Raw genomic sequence first — 15232 nt, 5'->3', positions numbered from 1 at the left:
TATTCGTCAACCCAGACAATATACTCATCGCCAGCCCCAACGCTAAGAACACCTTCGGCAGCTCTTCACCAAGCTTCAGGCTGATGGGTTAACGAACAACCCAGCTAAATGTCAGTTTGGCCTGGACATCTGGGACATCGTATCACCAGCACAGGAGCCACGCCACTGCCCAACAGGGTAGAGGTCATCCGCAGTTTACCCAAACCAACCTCTCTCAAGGGACTGCAGGAATTTGTAAGGATGATGAACTTTCACTATCGTTTCCTCCCAGGAGAAGCAGCCATCATGCAATCACTATTCGACCTCATCAAAAGGGTGAGAAGACTCCACTGGGCCACTGAAACACTCCAAGCCTTCAACGCAACCAAAACAGCACTAACTGAAGCCACATTCTTGGCCCACCCAGACCCAGACTCCCCTTTGTCATTGACGACAAATGCTTCCTAAAAAATGGTCGGCGCAGTACTGCAGCAGTGGGTCAATCAACAATGGAAGCCACTTGCTTTTTCAGTAACCACCTGAGGACACCTGAACTTAAGTACAGTGCTTTTGATTGGGAGCTGTTAGCTCTGTACCTGGCCATTTGCCATTTTAGATACATCCTAGAAACCCAGGTATTCATTGGCATACATAGACTACAAACCACTGGTGCAAGCGCTGGGCAAGATCTCGGACCCATGTTCGGCCAGACAGCAGCGCCACCTTTCCTGTATCTCAGAATTTACTAGAGACATCCGACACATCACAGGGACATCCAATGTAGTAGCAGATGCACTCTCATACTCAATTGGGTGGTATCAACATAGCTCAACTCGTCAGGGACCAGGCCAAGGATGCAGACACGCAGGCCTACTGCAAGGCCATCACAGGACTGCAGGAACAGGAGTTCACTGCTGAACCAGTTGGACCACTACTTTGCGACTTGTCCATTGGTCGCCCGAGGCCCATCCTTCCTGCTGCTTGGAGACTTCAGGTGTTCAATCAAGTGCATGGACTTTCGTGCTCCTCCATCAGATCAACAGTCTGCCTCATTTCATTGCTTCGTTTGGCACGGACTACACTGTGAAGTCTCTCTCTGGGTGAAGACCTGCGTACAATGTCAACAGACCAAAATCCAGCGACACACCAAGGCACTGTTACAACCCTTCCCACCTATGGAAAACAGATTCCATCGTAGGATCGCTGCCAATCAGCCAAGAGATGAGGTACCTGTTCACTGTGGTCAACCATTTCACATGCTGGCCAGAGGCAGTCCCTATACCAGTCTGCGACACGGAGACTTGCGTGCGAGCATTCATATTGCAGTGGGTCACTCGTTTCGGTGTCCCCTCACAAATTACTTCTGACCAAGGAGCCCAGTTCACCTCCTCCTTGTGGTGAACATTAACAAAATTCTCTGGTAGCCAGTTGCACCACACGACTGCCTACCACCCCCAAGCGAACGGACTAGTGGAGCGCTTTCACTGCCACTTGAAAGCATCCCTGAAGGTTCGACTCCAGGGCCCAAACTAGATGGATAAACACTAATGAGTCCTACTCAGCATCCACAGAGCACCCAAAGGTGGCCCTCCCCACTTTATCGGCTGAGATAGTCTACAGGACACCGCTCACCATTGCAGGTGACCTCTATTTCAGCCCCACTGAACCTCAACACAATACCATGGAAGTCCTGCAGTGTCTAAGGGACAGCACAGTCCACCCATGGCCACTGCCTACTATCACACACACCACGCCACCCTGCTTCGCCCAAGAAGATTTGAAAGCTGGTTTGTATTTGTCAGGAGGGGCCAGCCAGGAAATCTTTACAATGCCCTTACGATGGATCTTTTAAAGTGCTTAAAAGAGATAAGGTGGTTTTTATTCTGGACGTTAGGGGTAGCCAGGATATGTTCACTTTGGACTGTTTGAAATGTGCCCACTTAGACAGTACGGAGCCTTTCCCTGCTCCTCGGTTGTGGCAATGTGGCTGCCCTCCAAAGACTGTGAGAACTGTTTGCAATTCTTGGGGTGGGGGGGTGGGGTGTAGCGGTCCGGTCAGGCCCTGTACACAAGGGGCTGACTTGCTACAACACTCAGCCTACACACAATGGTGCAGAGACTGCCTCCTCACTGAGAAGTGCCAGGGTTAAAGAGTGAACTGCGGGGAGCAAGCGCCGCTCCTGAGACCATGTGCTGACGTCTCTCCCGTGAGCCAGCATGGCGGGTGGGGGTTTTGCAGTATTTTTTTTATAGTGCGGTCTGTTTAAATAAACAGTCAGTTTCTAGTTCACTCAGCTGGGTGCCGACATGTTCCTTTTCACAGTGCCACTGTATCGTGGGTGCGACAAAGGCGAAGGAACCCTGTGGATTAAGCAGCATCCATGGTTAGAAATGGTCAGTCAACTTTTGGGTTGGGATCCTTTCTGATCCACTGGGTCCCTCTGGCTTCTCATTGTTCAAGATTCCAACATCTGAAGCTTTTGTGATTCTCATTTAATAAGTGTGTTAATAGCAAGAGGATAGCAAGAGAAGATTTGATCCCTTGAGGGACCAAGGGAGTAATCTAGAAAGGCAGGCCTTTGATTAATGTATTTTGTCTGTATTCACTGAGAAGGATGTGGAAGAAAGAGATCTTGGGAAACAATATCTAGATAATCTGGGCATATCAGTATGAGAAGCAGAAGGTGTTAAATATGACATGGGTTGATAAGGGCATAATGGTTGATAAATTCCCAGGGCTGAATGGTATCTAAATGAAGTTGCAATGGGAAGGGAATTAAGGGAGGAGATTGCAGGGGCCCTGATGGAGATATTTACAGGTGAGATACCAGAAGATTAGAGCATGGGCAACATTCCTTTACTTAAGAAGAGCAGAAGGGTTAAGCCACGTCCCTATGGACTGATGAGCTTTATATCAGTGGTAGAGAAGTATTGGGGAAAAGTTCAAGGGACAGGCTTTATGTACAATTGGAAAGGCATAACTTTGTAATCCTGTTTTACTAATTTGATGGCACTTTTTGAGGAGGCAACAGAAAATTGATGAAGGCAGGTTGGTGGGTTTATCTATGTGAAGACAGATGACTACAGACACTGGAACCTAGAACAAAAAAACCCCACTGAAAATACAGTGAATCAAGTAGCATTTGTGGTGACAAACACTGTGAGTTGACATTTTAATTTGACACCCTGCAGCCGGCCATAATATTGGGTCCCAGCCAGAAATGTTGACTTACACTATTTGCTTCCACAGATACTGAGTTTTTCCATTTTTTTTTGTTACCTAGATGGTCTTTAGTAATACACTTCACATATTCTCACATGGTAGGCTGGTCTAGAAGGTTAAAACATATGAGATTCAAGGTGATTTGGCTAATTTGATCCAAAACTGGCTTGGTGGGAAGGAGTGGGTGATTATTGAAGGATGTTTTACTGATTACAAGCTTTTGACTAGTAGGTCTTTATCGACAACATTTCAGCATTTACACCATCACCCCCTCAAAACTAATCAGCAAATTCCAAGATCTAGGACTCAACACCCCACTGTGTAATTGAATCCTGGATTTCCTCACCTCCAGACCACATTCAGTGAGGATTGGTAAGAACATCTCCTCCACAATCTCCATCAGTACTGAAGACCACAGGGCTGCATTCTTAGCCTCCTTCTCTACTCACTTTACACCTATGAATGTGTGGCTTGATACAACAATAACACCATCTCCAAATTTGCCAATGAAACCATGGTTGTGGATTGTATAAAGGGGATGATTCAGTATAGTTGAAAATTTGGCTGAATGGTGCACCCACAACAACCTTGCATTCAATACTAAGGAGCTGATTGACGACTTCAGGAAGGGAAAGCCAGAGGTGTGCGATCCAGTGATCAGTGGAGGATCAGAGATAGAGAGGTTAAGCAAATTTAAGTTCTTGGGAGTCACTATCTCAGAGTATCTTTCCTAGACCCAACAGCCTAATAGTGTCATGAAGAAAGCACGTCTGGGGCTCTACTTCCTCAGGAGTTAGTGGTGGTTTGGTATGACACCAGAAACCCTGGCAAATTTCTACAGATGTGTGGTGGAAAGTGTGCTGTCTGGCTGCATCATGGTCGAGTATGGGGTCATCAATACTCCTAAGTGTAAAACCCTCCAAAAGGTAGTGGACACAGCCCAGGACATCACAGGCCCTCTCCACTATCAAGAACATCTACAGGGAATGCTGCAATCGGAAAGCAGCAGCAATCATCAATGATCCCCACCTCCCAGTGCATGCCCTTTTCTCGCTGCGGCCATCAGAGGTATACATTTGTTATCTGTTTACAGTTCTTTATTTGTTTACATGTTATGAACTAACTAATTTTGTTATTAACTAACAAAGGAACAGCAATGGAAAATTCACCAGTCAATGGTGAATTCAAAACAATAGTTTATATTAAACTATTAATAACGTAATATTTCTTACTTATCTCTAAACTTAACTCCCACTATGCACAAATGTAGATGTGTGTGTGTGTGTGTCAAAAATCCAAACTATTACAATTTAAGATTGTCTGAAAAGTCATTTTTAAACTTCAGCATTAAACACATTTTGTGTTGCTTGAAGATTTTTAAATTGCAGTTCAGAAGTAATTATGAAGCACTTTTAAACATCATATCTTCAGATCTCTTTAAATTCACGAGTCACCTTTCAGAATGATATTCTTCATATGGGTGTTTTCACCGGTTCCCCCCCATCTTGTTAGAGTTACGGAACTGTAATCTTCACAATGATTTCTTTCTTAATCAAGAGCGAAGTGGTCTTTAAAGCTACTTATTTTGAGTATTTCCTATGATAAGGATAATACAATACAGAACAGCATTTCCCTCTCTCTCCAGAGACCACTGTGTCAGTCTGGTTTCAAAATGCCTCTCTCACCCTTCAGTTGTATGTTTCTCTAAAATTGTGACATGACGTCACAATTGTTTCAGTTTCATTTCTCCAAAACCCAAATCATTGGTAGATGACCTTCTGCACTCCTTCAAATTATCATTTCACATCTATAAAAACATCTAACCTTATCTCTGTCCAAGAGGTTTAAGTAGCTATGTCTTCATAAAGTCTGAGCACATCACTCAAGGAAGAACTTGTTTAATTGACCAGCTGCTAGTATAGTGCTGCGTATACAAACCCATTGTCCTGGAATCAATTAAGACCTACTTTAGTTCCATTATGATCTCGTTCTTCCAGACTTGGGGACTCTGAGTGCAACAGTTCTCCGTAAATGTGATGTGACCTGTGTATGACCCTGTCCTCCCATAACTAACTTTATTAAGGCATATAAATGAATATGAAATATATTTTAACATTAAACTAAAGATGAACACAAATCCATTACAATATGCTGTGTACAGGGTTTTTTTTGCATTACCGCCTGCATAAAACGAATCTGTGTTGTATGTGATGTCATGTATGTACTTTGACAATAAATAAATCTGAAATCTGGTGCAGGGGATAGAGATTCTATTTTTTTGATCATTGGGATCTCTTCTAGGGCGAGGTGACCTGTTTTAAGTGGGATGGGTTGCATTTAAATCAGAGGACCAGTATCCTGGTTCACTAGTGCTGCATGGGTGGGTTTGGCAGGGAAGGGATGGGATCCCATGCAGGACAGAGGCAGGAGAGAGGTTACAAGTTAGTATAGAAGGTAAAATGAAGGAAGAAAGGGAATGATGAAGGTTAAAATTGTGCTTATATTAATGTTAGAGGCCTGTCAAGTAAGGCAGAGGTACTTGGGCATGGATAAATACATGTGGCTGGGATGTGGTAGCGATTATGGAAACCTGCTGAACATATAGGGTACAGGTACTTCAGGAAAGGCCGAGATACAGGTAAAAAAAAGAGCTGTCAAGCATCAATGTCAGAGGTGACATTAGAGATGGGTCAATTAGTGACGCTATATGGGTGGAGCTGATTAACAAGAAAGAATGGCACGATCACCTTGTTGGGAGTGCACTACAGGCCCTCAAATAGTTATAAAAATTAGAGGAGCAAATGTGCCAGGAGATTGCTGCCAATAGATCAATTAAGGTTTGATAACACATTTCTGTGTTCACTTCTTTCTTTGGCTTGGCTTCGCGGACGAAGATTTATGGAGGGGGTAAAGGTCCACGTCAGCTGCAGGCTCGTTTGTGGCTGACAAGTCCGAAGCGGGACAGGCAGACACGGTTGCAGCGGCTGCAGGGAAAATTGGTTGGTTGGGGTTGGGTGTTGGGTTTTTCCTCCTTTGCCTTTTGTAAGTGAGGTGGGCTCTGCGGTCTTCTTCAAAGGAGGTTGCTGCCCGCCAAACTGTGAGGCGCCAAGATGCACGGTTTGAGGCGATATCAGCCCACTGGCGGTGGTCAATGTGGCAGGCACCAAGAGATTTCTTTAGGCAGTCCTTGTACCTTTTCTTTGGTGCACCTCTGTCACGGTGGCCAGTGGAGAGCTCGCCATATAACACAATCTTGGGAAGGCGATGGTCCTCCATTCTGGAGACGTGACCCATCCAGCGCAGCTGGATCTTCAGCAGCGTGGACTCGATGCTGTCGACCTCTGCCATCTCGAGTACTTCGACGTTAGGGATGAAAGCGCTCCAATGGATGTTGAGGATGGAGCGGAGACAACGCTGGTGGAAGCGTTCTAGGAGCCGTAGGTGGTGCCGGTAGAGGACCCATGATTCGGAGCCGAACAGGAGTGTGGGTATGACAACGGCTCTGTATACGCTTATCTTTGTGAGGTTTTTCAGTTGGTTGTTTTTCCAGACTCTTTTGTGTAGTCTTCCAAAGGCACTATTTGCCTTGGCGAGTCTGTTGTCTATCTCATTGTCGATCCTTGCATCTGATGAAATGGTGCAGCCGAGATAGGTAAACTGGTTGACCGTTTTGAGTTTTGTGTGCCCGATGGAGATGTGGGGGGGCTGGTAGTCATGGTGGGGAGCTGGCTGATGGAGGACCTCAGTTTTCTTCAGGCTGACTTCCAGGCCAAACATTTTGGCAGCTTCCGCAAAGCAGGACGTCAAGCGATGAAGAGCTGGCTCTGAATGGGCAACTAAAGCGGCATCGTCTGCAAAGAGTAGTTCACGGACAAGTTTCTCTTGTGTCTTGGTGTGAGCTTTATATTTATTGTATCTTTTTACTTCAATTAAGTGTACTGTTGTAGTTGTTTCTGAGTTGATTTTGTAGTTTTTTTTGTACATGGCACCTGTTCAGCTGTAGCAAGTAAAAACTTTGGACAATGTACTATATGTATGACAATAAACTGAGGTGAGGTGAAACCTATTCAGGGCGAACCCATTGAAAAACTGCAGGACCAGACAACAGACCTGGTTGGGTGCTGAAGGATTACGTGGCTCAGCTGACATCAGTTCTATTGGATGTCTTCAACATTTATCTGCAGTCCCCTGTAGGAATCAAGGCCGCCACCATCATCCCAGTGCCCAAGGAGTAACTGGACTAAATGACTACCGCACAGGGCTCTGACCTCTACAATTTGGTGCTTTGAGTTATAGAACTCCTCAAATCCCCTCTTTTAGTGAAATTGGTTCCAGTTTGCCTAATATTGAGCCTGCACAAAATGCTATAGTCTTGGTGCTTCACTCTGTCCTGACCCAAATAGAGAATGGTACCGTATACATCAGGCTGTTGTTCATTGACTTCAACCCAGTATACAACACAATCTTACCTCAGACTAGTGGATAACACACCTCTCGACAACTAGATCCTGGACTTAACTGAAAAACTATAATCAATCCAGGTAGGTAGCAAAATCTCAAGTCCCATCACTCTGAGCACTGGCGCACCTCAGAGCTGTGTGCTCAACCCACTTCTGTTCATGCTGCTGATTCACAGCTGTACTGCCAGATCGAGTTCAAACAGAATAATCAAGTTTGTAGATGATGCAAGTATTTGGCCTCATTGGCAACAATGTTGAGTCAGCATACCGAGAGGAGGGTTGGAGTCTTGTAAAATGGTGTGAGAAAAACCACCCAAGTCTCAACATGGACAGGACAAAGGAGATGATTGTGAACTTCAAAGGATGAAGGTTGACTACTCTCCATTACACATCAATGGTTCCTTCTTGTGCGTAAGTACAACCTATCCTGAACCCACACCACCATCTCATCATTCAGGAAGGCCCAGCAGTGCCTATACTTCCCAAGGCAGCTAAGGAGGACAAATCTACTGGGCCCCATCTTGACCACATTTTACAGACGCCCAATTGAGTGTCCTGTCAGGCTGCATTATTATTATGCAGGGCAGTAACTGCAAAAAGTTTGAGATCACTGGTGTCTTCCTTTATTGATGTAATTTACCAGTATTGCTTAAATAGGGCTCAAAAGATTTAAATATCTTTATGCATATTTGACTATTATATGTAATGTATTGTGTACGCACTGGTATGGAAAAATGCTGCTTCATCTGATGTATATGTAATCAGACGATAATGTTTACTCAGTGATTTCCATTTCTTGTTCTGCAGTAGTGCAGACACACCTTGGTCAATCTGGTTGTTTCATTGATGTTATCACAATGGGAGCAAGAGATTGATTTAATCCCAAAAGATGATAATCCAGTTGCAGCGTTAACTTTCTTTACTAGTTTGTCGGTCAGTACTGTTGATGGATAACTGATGAAAGGGCCAGTGGAATCAGAGAATTTCAGATAAATGTCTATAGTAATGACTTGTGTGCAATGACCAATGCTACATACACACAGTATGCTGAGAATGAGAATATGCATCTACCGAGAATACAGGCAAGTGAGTAACATTCTTGAATTCTGTGGTTATGAATTTGAAGGTAGTTAAATTGAGGTAGTCAGGGAACATGGGACATACGACATAAATTGAGATCTTGTCTCTACTGATAAAATGATGGAAAAATTTCCTTGAGACTACTTCAAGAAAGGAGGGGCCACATTCCATTGAAATTGTGTCTTAGATTGTTGCTCAGCCCATTTTGGGTGCAGGCATTTTACGATCCTATGACTTACTGGTGGATGTGAAATGGAGGAAATTGGTTCATGCCACCACTTTTCACATACCCGCTGGGATGCAGCAAAGGGAGTTTCCCAGCTTGGGGTGCCTTTTTGACCAGATACATGGCTTGTCTCATCTGTCCATCAGAACATCAGTCAAGCTCATTGTCAAATAAACACACATGGTATGGACTAAAAAAAACGACATGCAATGGGCACGTACGTGCGCCTCCTGCCAGACGGCCAAAATTCAGCAGCCCACCAAGACACCTCTTCAGCCTTTTCCAGCGAAACGCAGGTTTTATCACGTGCATGTGGACCTGGTCGGATCATTGCCAGTATCTCAAATCATGAGATACATTCTAACAGTAGTGGACTGTTTCACGCACTGGTCAGAGGACATCCCGACATTGAAACATGCGTTAGGGCATTCATCATCAATTGGATCGCAAGATTTAGTGTCCCAACGCACATAACTTCACACTGCGGAGCACAATTCACCTCTGCATTATGGACTGCCTTTGCGCACTCTTGTGGCACACACCTCTACCACAGCCCAACGGCCTTGTGGAACATTTCCACCGGCAACTGAAGTCCGCACTTGAGGCCCAACTCACCGGTCCCAATTGGGTTGACAAGTTGCCATAGGTTCTACTGGGAGTGCGCACGGCCCCAAAGGAGGATGTGTCTGCAGAGATGGTTTATGGTACTGTCCTAGGGGACATTCATTTCACAACCATCTCTGACCTGGATGTCCTTCAACAGCTTTGACATGGTATCTCAACCAGCAAACCTGTTCCTACCAACTGACATGGAACCCCTAACCAACATGTGCCCCCACTGCTCCTGGACACGGATTTTGATTTTTGTACGCAGACAGGTCCCAGGAGCGCCGTTACAACGACCATATGAGGGGCATTTCCATGTGATTAAGAGGAATGGGGGTTATGTATACTTTGGACATTGGGGGGCATTCGCAGCTGTTTAGTGTAGGCAGACTCGATCAAGCCTGCCCATGTTGATCCCTTCATCCATTTAAATGCCCAACGACGTGGGTGCCCACCTAAGGCACACGCAACTGGTGTTTTAGGCGACAGTTTGGGGGGGTGATGTAGCGGGCCGAGCGAGCGTGCAGCACAGTGTCGCGAACCGTTGCCGGCATGGTTTTGCGGGCTGCGCAACAACTATACAAACAGGTGAATACTCACCGAACGATGCACTGTCCTGCCAGAGGTGCAGAACACGCACAAGGATCATTTTAAACCTGCTGGTCCCGTGGATCGGAAGCACTCCAGTAGCAATGTCCTGCCTTGTCCCTGGAGCCTGGGACATGTGGGGCATAAAAAATTGTAAAATCTGAATAAAGTCAGCCTTGAGTGGACAAATCTGGTGTGTGAGTGTGTATTACTTTAGTAGATCTACTGTAGTAGCTGCTACAAGCTGATGAAAATGAAAAATTAAATCACAACTCTACTTTGTGGAAGCTGACTTACTGCCACATATCAAACACACATGAATTTACAAAAAACATTCTTTAATGACTGAAAAGAATATTGAAACATCATGAAAATCATTACAGAAATGTTACTTCACTCATCCAAGTCCCAACATTTTATTTGGAATCTATTTGTCTAATATTTTGATGCAGCCAATTATGTAATATAAAGTTCAATTCTAAATCTACATGACACTTATGAGAAGCAACAATGTTTTATAACTGAACCTTTTTCTGAATTTATCACAGATTATGGGGATCTGATGTTGATCCAATTTGGTTGTGTAAGATTGTGAAAGGAACTAACAAGCTAGAGGAATTCTTTCCACTTTAAGGGGAATTTGGATATTGTGAAATGACCTTAAAATTACAGCCAGGCTGGTCAGAAACATGACCAAGCTCACAAAAACTAAAACTGAGATGCTTTTACAGAACCAAGGTAGTTGGAGTTATAATAGATGAGCTGAATTCTAATTGAACATTGTCATTTCTCATTTCTATTGAGCAAATATCACGGTCAGGTGGAAAACTACATTTTTCCCCCATCCCTTATTTGAGTTTTATGAAAAGAGGTTTTGAAGAATTAAGCTGGTCAACAATTTTCGCCATCTACAACGTGGTCCCACCACCACACATCTTCCCCTCTCTGCTCCACTCTCTGAAGGGACTGTTCCCTTATCCCTTCCCAAGATCGATGCTTTCAAGTGGAGCAAACTTCATTTGTGAATCTGCAGCAGTTGTCCACAGCATTCTCTACATTGGAAACTGGTTTTGTTGAACACCTTTGCTCTATCCACTACAGTAACGAGAACCTCGCAGTGGCCAACCATTTAAATTTCATACACCATGGTCTTGTGCACTGCCCAAACCAAGGCTAGCCACAAATCTGGGCACTCTGCAACCATAAAGCACTAACATTAACTCTCCAGTTTCTGTTAAACCCATCTCTGAGTCTCTCTTTCCCTATTCCTCTGTCTCCTTTCATCCAGCTCCTCACTCCCTTCTCTTTCCATTCAGAGAGCTACCCCAGTCCCCGATCACCTCACCTTTTTTCCTCTACCCTCCCACCCATAATCACCCATGACCTCTTATTTGTCTGTACTCCTCTCCACCCCATCACTTTTTTTAAATATGAGGCGCCTGGTTGCCTTTTGGTCTTGACACAAAATGTTGATTACCTTTTACTTCCTGCACCTACTCCATGGACCTGTTGAGTTCCTCCAGCACTTTTGTGTAGGACATGTTGGGACCTTGTTGGTGTGATTCCAAGGATAACATGACATACAATTCACCCCCCACAGGGGCAGTCAAGAATACATCAAATTAGCTCCTTCTTAACAACAAATCCCACACCACAAAGGCAATGTTACATCTTCCAGTTGGCCTGGGTTTCCTTCCCTGGTTATGAAAGCTAGATCCTGGTTTAGTTCCACTACCCCAAGTTTCTCCCTCCTGCCACTCCCAAGATATTTGGAATAAGTATCTCGGGGAAGCTGACCTCAAGTCCAACTTATGACAAAAGCAAGGGTAGAATATCTATATTAATTTACAACTGAGCAAAAATGGTGTCAACCGATGATTTTTAACCCACCTCTGTTGACTTGCTGCTGAAACCCATTTTCATGTCTTTGTTACTTTGGACTTAACTTTACCAAAACAGATCTGAATAACTTTGCCTTCAGTGTCCTAACTCACACCAGATCCTGCTCATGCATCATCTTGTGCTCACAGATTCACACTAATGCCTTGTTAAACATTGATTATGAAGTTCTGATCCTTGTTTTATAAGAGTAATCTGTATGACATTGTTTACTCCCATCTACAATTTCCTACAACACTGCAATGCTCCATGACGTCATTGCTCCCCAATTTCAGATCTCTTGCTCATCCATTAATTTAGTTCCTCCAAGACAATGGCCATATATTCATTTGTTAGGATCCTAAGCCCTGGAATGCCTTCCTTAAATCTTTCGACCTAAAGTTTCAGGTTTTAAGTTTCTTCTTCAAGCGAGCTCTTTAACTTCATCTCTCCTAATATTTTCTTTTGTGGCTCAGTATCATCTTTGTTTAATAATACTGTAAAGTGCCTGGGATATTTTAAAAAATTAAAGATGTTATTTAAGTAGAGACTATACTAGTGATGATGTAACATACTTGGGAGCCCCCAACTTGTGAAAGCTTTCAGAGCTGCCCATAATCTGAAGATCACAAATGCAGTTGAAAAGAGTAGAATTGCATTTATGACCCCCCCCACCAGTACAAAATGCCTTTCTTCTAAAATATCACTCAATCCATCTTGCAACAACAATCTTTCTAAAATATATTAAAACAGATATAACTCTTTTCAAAACAACCAATTTCAAATGATTAAGTAGTAATTAATATTTACTCCAGAGACTTTTCAGTTGTTAATGCCACTATTTATCATAAATTATAGGTCGGAAGGAATGCATTTAAAGTACAGTTTTAAAGTACCAAAAGTTTTTTTTTCAAACTATAGTTTGCTTCCTCTTTTCAGTTGCTTCCGGATGTATACAATTATTGCCATCAAAGGAATACAACTTGTTGAAGCAGCCACGAGAAGTCCAATAGCAGCCAAAGCATAAGGAGGATATTCAAGGTTCACCGATCGACCCTAGAAAATATAATGTCATAGTCATTGCTAAGCCGGGACAAGTAGATATCAGAAATCAACATCATAAAGAATAATCCACAAACTCATTCCCAGGTGAGGAAATTGCTAGTGTTACTTGTGCTGCCACCTTCAGGGATCTTTTGACGTGTACATCCAAGTCCCTTTATTGCCCAATATTCTCTCGAGCCGTACTATTTGATAGATAAGGCAAATAGCAGTAGTCTTTTTTCCCCAGGTTAGGGGAATTGAAAATAAGATATGCTTCCTTCTTCCTCTTAACAAGTTGCCTCACCTGTTTTGTCAATCAGTTCCCTTTTCCGACCATCTTTTCCTTGTCCCAGCAGGCAAACCTACCCTGAAACCAGCACGTGGTCCCTAAACTTCCTCCACATTACTTCCATGCTTTCACCTTTGAACATCTGTTTACAATTTACTTGTTAGTTCCTGCCCAGATAAGCATTTTCCCATTTTGTCTGTTCTTATCCTTTTCCATAGCTATGCTGAAGCTCAGGGAGTTGTGGTCACTCTCACCAAAATGGTCCGCCACCTGACCAGGTTCATTCCCCAGAATTAGATCTCTCCTCAGCCAGTCCACATACTGTGTCAGGAATCCTCCTTGAACATACCTGACAAATTCAGCCCCATCTATCGCAGCCAGTAGGTGTCAGTTAATATTAGAAAGTTTAAATCACCCATAACTACAACCTTGTATTTCCTGCACCATTCCAAAAATCTGCCCTTATCTGCTCTTTAGTGCCCACAAGGGCTATTTGGGGGCCCATATACAATACTCCCAGCACAGTGATATCTCCCTTCCTATTTCTGTTTTCCACCCACACTGACTCAGTGGACACTCCCTTTGCAATGTTCTCCCTTTCTATAGCCGTGATACTATCCCTGTCCATTCATGCTACTCCCCTCCCCCCATTTTTTTTGAAGGGAGTGGACAAAACTGTTGGGAGATTAGTGATATTAAATCAGACAGATGATGAATGGTATCCACTGCCTACTCACAGGATATATAGTCACAAGTGCATGGAACCAAGACAGTCCTGTCACATGTACATGTTTACTTGAATATGGATAAGGAAAATCAGCAATAGTAAATAATTAATCCACAAAAGGACCTGCATCCAAATACAAAATTACCTTATGGTGTGGATTTAAGTTACAATGGATAAAATAGGAGAAGTATGGACCAATATCTTTGATTCAGGCTGAGGCAACAAGTACAGAAAGGTGGTTGAATGGATTTCATTCTCACCAAATAAATGAAAAGATTTTAAACTGAATCAGACAAATGTTCAGATTGAGTGAGCTATGTGCAATGTTGCAAGTAGCCAAAAGTACAAGCTTGTGTTAGATCTCGCTACAACAGTCACATTGAGAAGTAATATGTTAGAAAAGTTTCATACTGAACATACAGGCAATTACTAGAATTAATGAATCTTGGCCAAGTCATGAAACAAGATCATTAGCTCCTGTGCCGCCACCACCACAAGTACTATTTGAAAAACTGAGATCCATTTTATCATGGAATACCAGAAAAGTTAATCTTAAATAACAATCCTTAGTTTCATTCATTTCCATGTAAGTGCTTTATGAAATAAAATGGTATATAGCATACATTTACCTCACCTTATCAGTGGTGTGGCAAAGAGATCAGTGAGAATTATCAAGGAAGCACAACAAAGGAAATTAACATTAAACTACAGAGCAAAACCATATTTCACCATGGTTTATATACATTTGCTATGTAACTGATACAAAGGAAGCATAGAAGATTCAGAATACAAATGAGCATAATTCAGTCAAATTTTGAGAAGTGAGTAGAAGAGAAGCATTAGGGAGCAAAATCAACCTGGGAAAGATATACTTCAAACAATATTTTAGAGTTTGTTTGTTAACACTGCTTTATCATGTCTGGAATTCATAAATAAGATGTTTGGATGATGGAGCAAATATGCTTGAGATGTGTGTGTGATATTTGTGTAAATGAGCAATGCAGTTAGAGGGAGTGGAATAAGCAAGATGCAAATTTAGATGGTAGTACTCACTATATGGGGTGATGGGGGAAGCTCATCAGTGAGAAATCATGAGCTATTGCTATGTAGGGCAGCAGGACCACTGCTGCTA

At 43.2% G+C, this 15232-nt stretch overlaps 1 protein-coding gene across 8 annotated transcripts in view; it reads right to left on the bottom strand.

Annotated features, from left to right (window-relative positions):
• Positions 1–15232, bottom strand: part of LOC138749637 (sodium- and chloride-dependent transporter XTRP3A-like) — a 66360-nt gene that overhangs the window by 13521 nt on the left and 37607 nt on the right. For 4 of the 8 annotated variants that reach the window (XM_069911305.1, XM_069911327.1, XM_069911341.1 and 1 more), the window contains one exon: positions 10484–13096. In XM_069911305.1, coding sequence (XP_069767406.1) covers positions 12956–13096 — 141 coding nt within the window. In that variant the 3' untranslated portion in view covers positions 10484–12955. Of the gene's footprint in view, positions 1–10174; positions 10323–10483; positions 13097–15232 lie in introns of those variants that run through there. The other 4 variants (XR_011348795.1, XR_011348798.1, XR_011348796.1 and 1 more) reach the window with 2 other exon arrangements.

This window comes from Narcine bancroftii, chromosome 1 (assembly GCF_036971445.1).
Source record: "Narcine bancroftii isolate sNarBan1 chromosome 1, sNarBan1.hap1, whole genome shotgun sequence".
Classification (NCBI taxonomy): domain Eukaryota; kingdom Metazoa; phylum Chordata; class Chondrichthyes; order Torpediniformes; family Narcinidae; genus Narcine; species Narcine bancroftii.
This window is presented reverse-complemented; position numbering and strand designations above follow the sequence as displayed.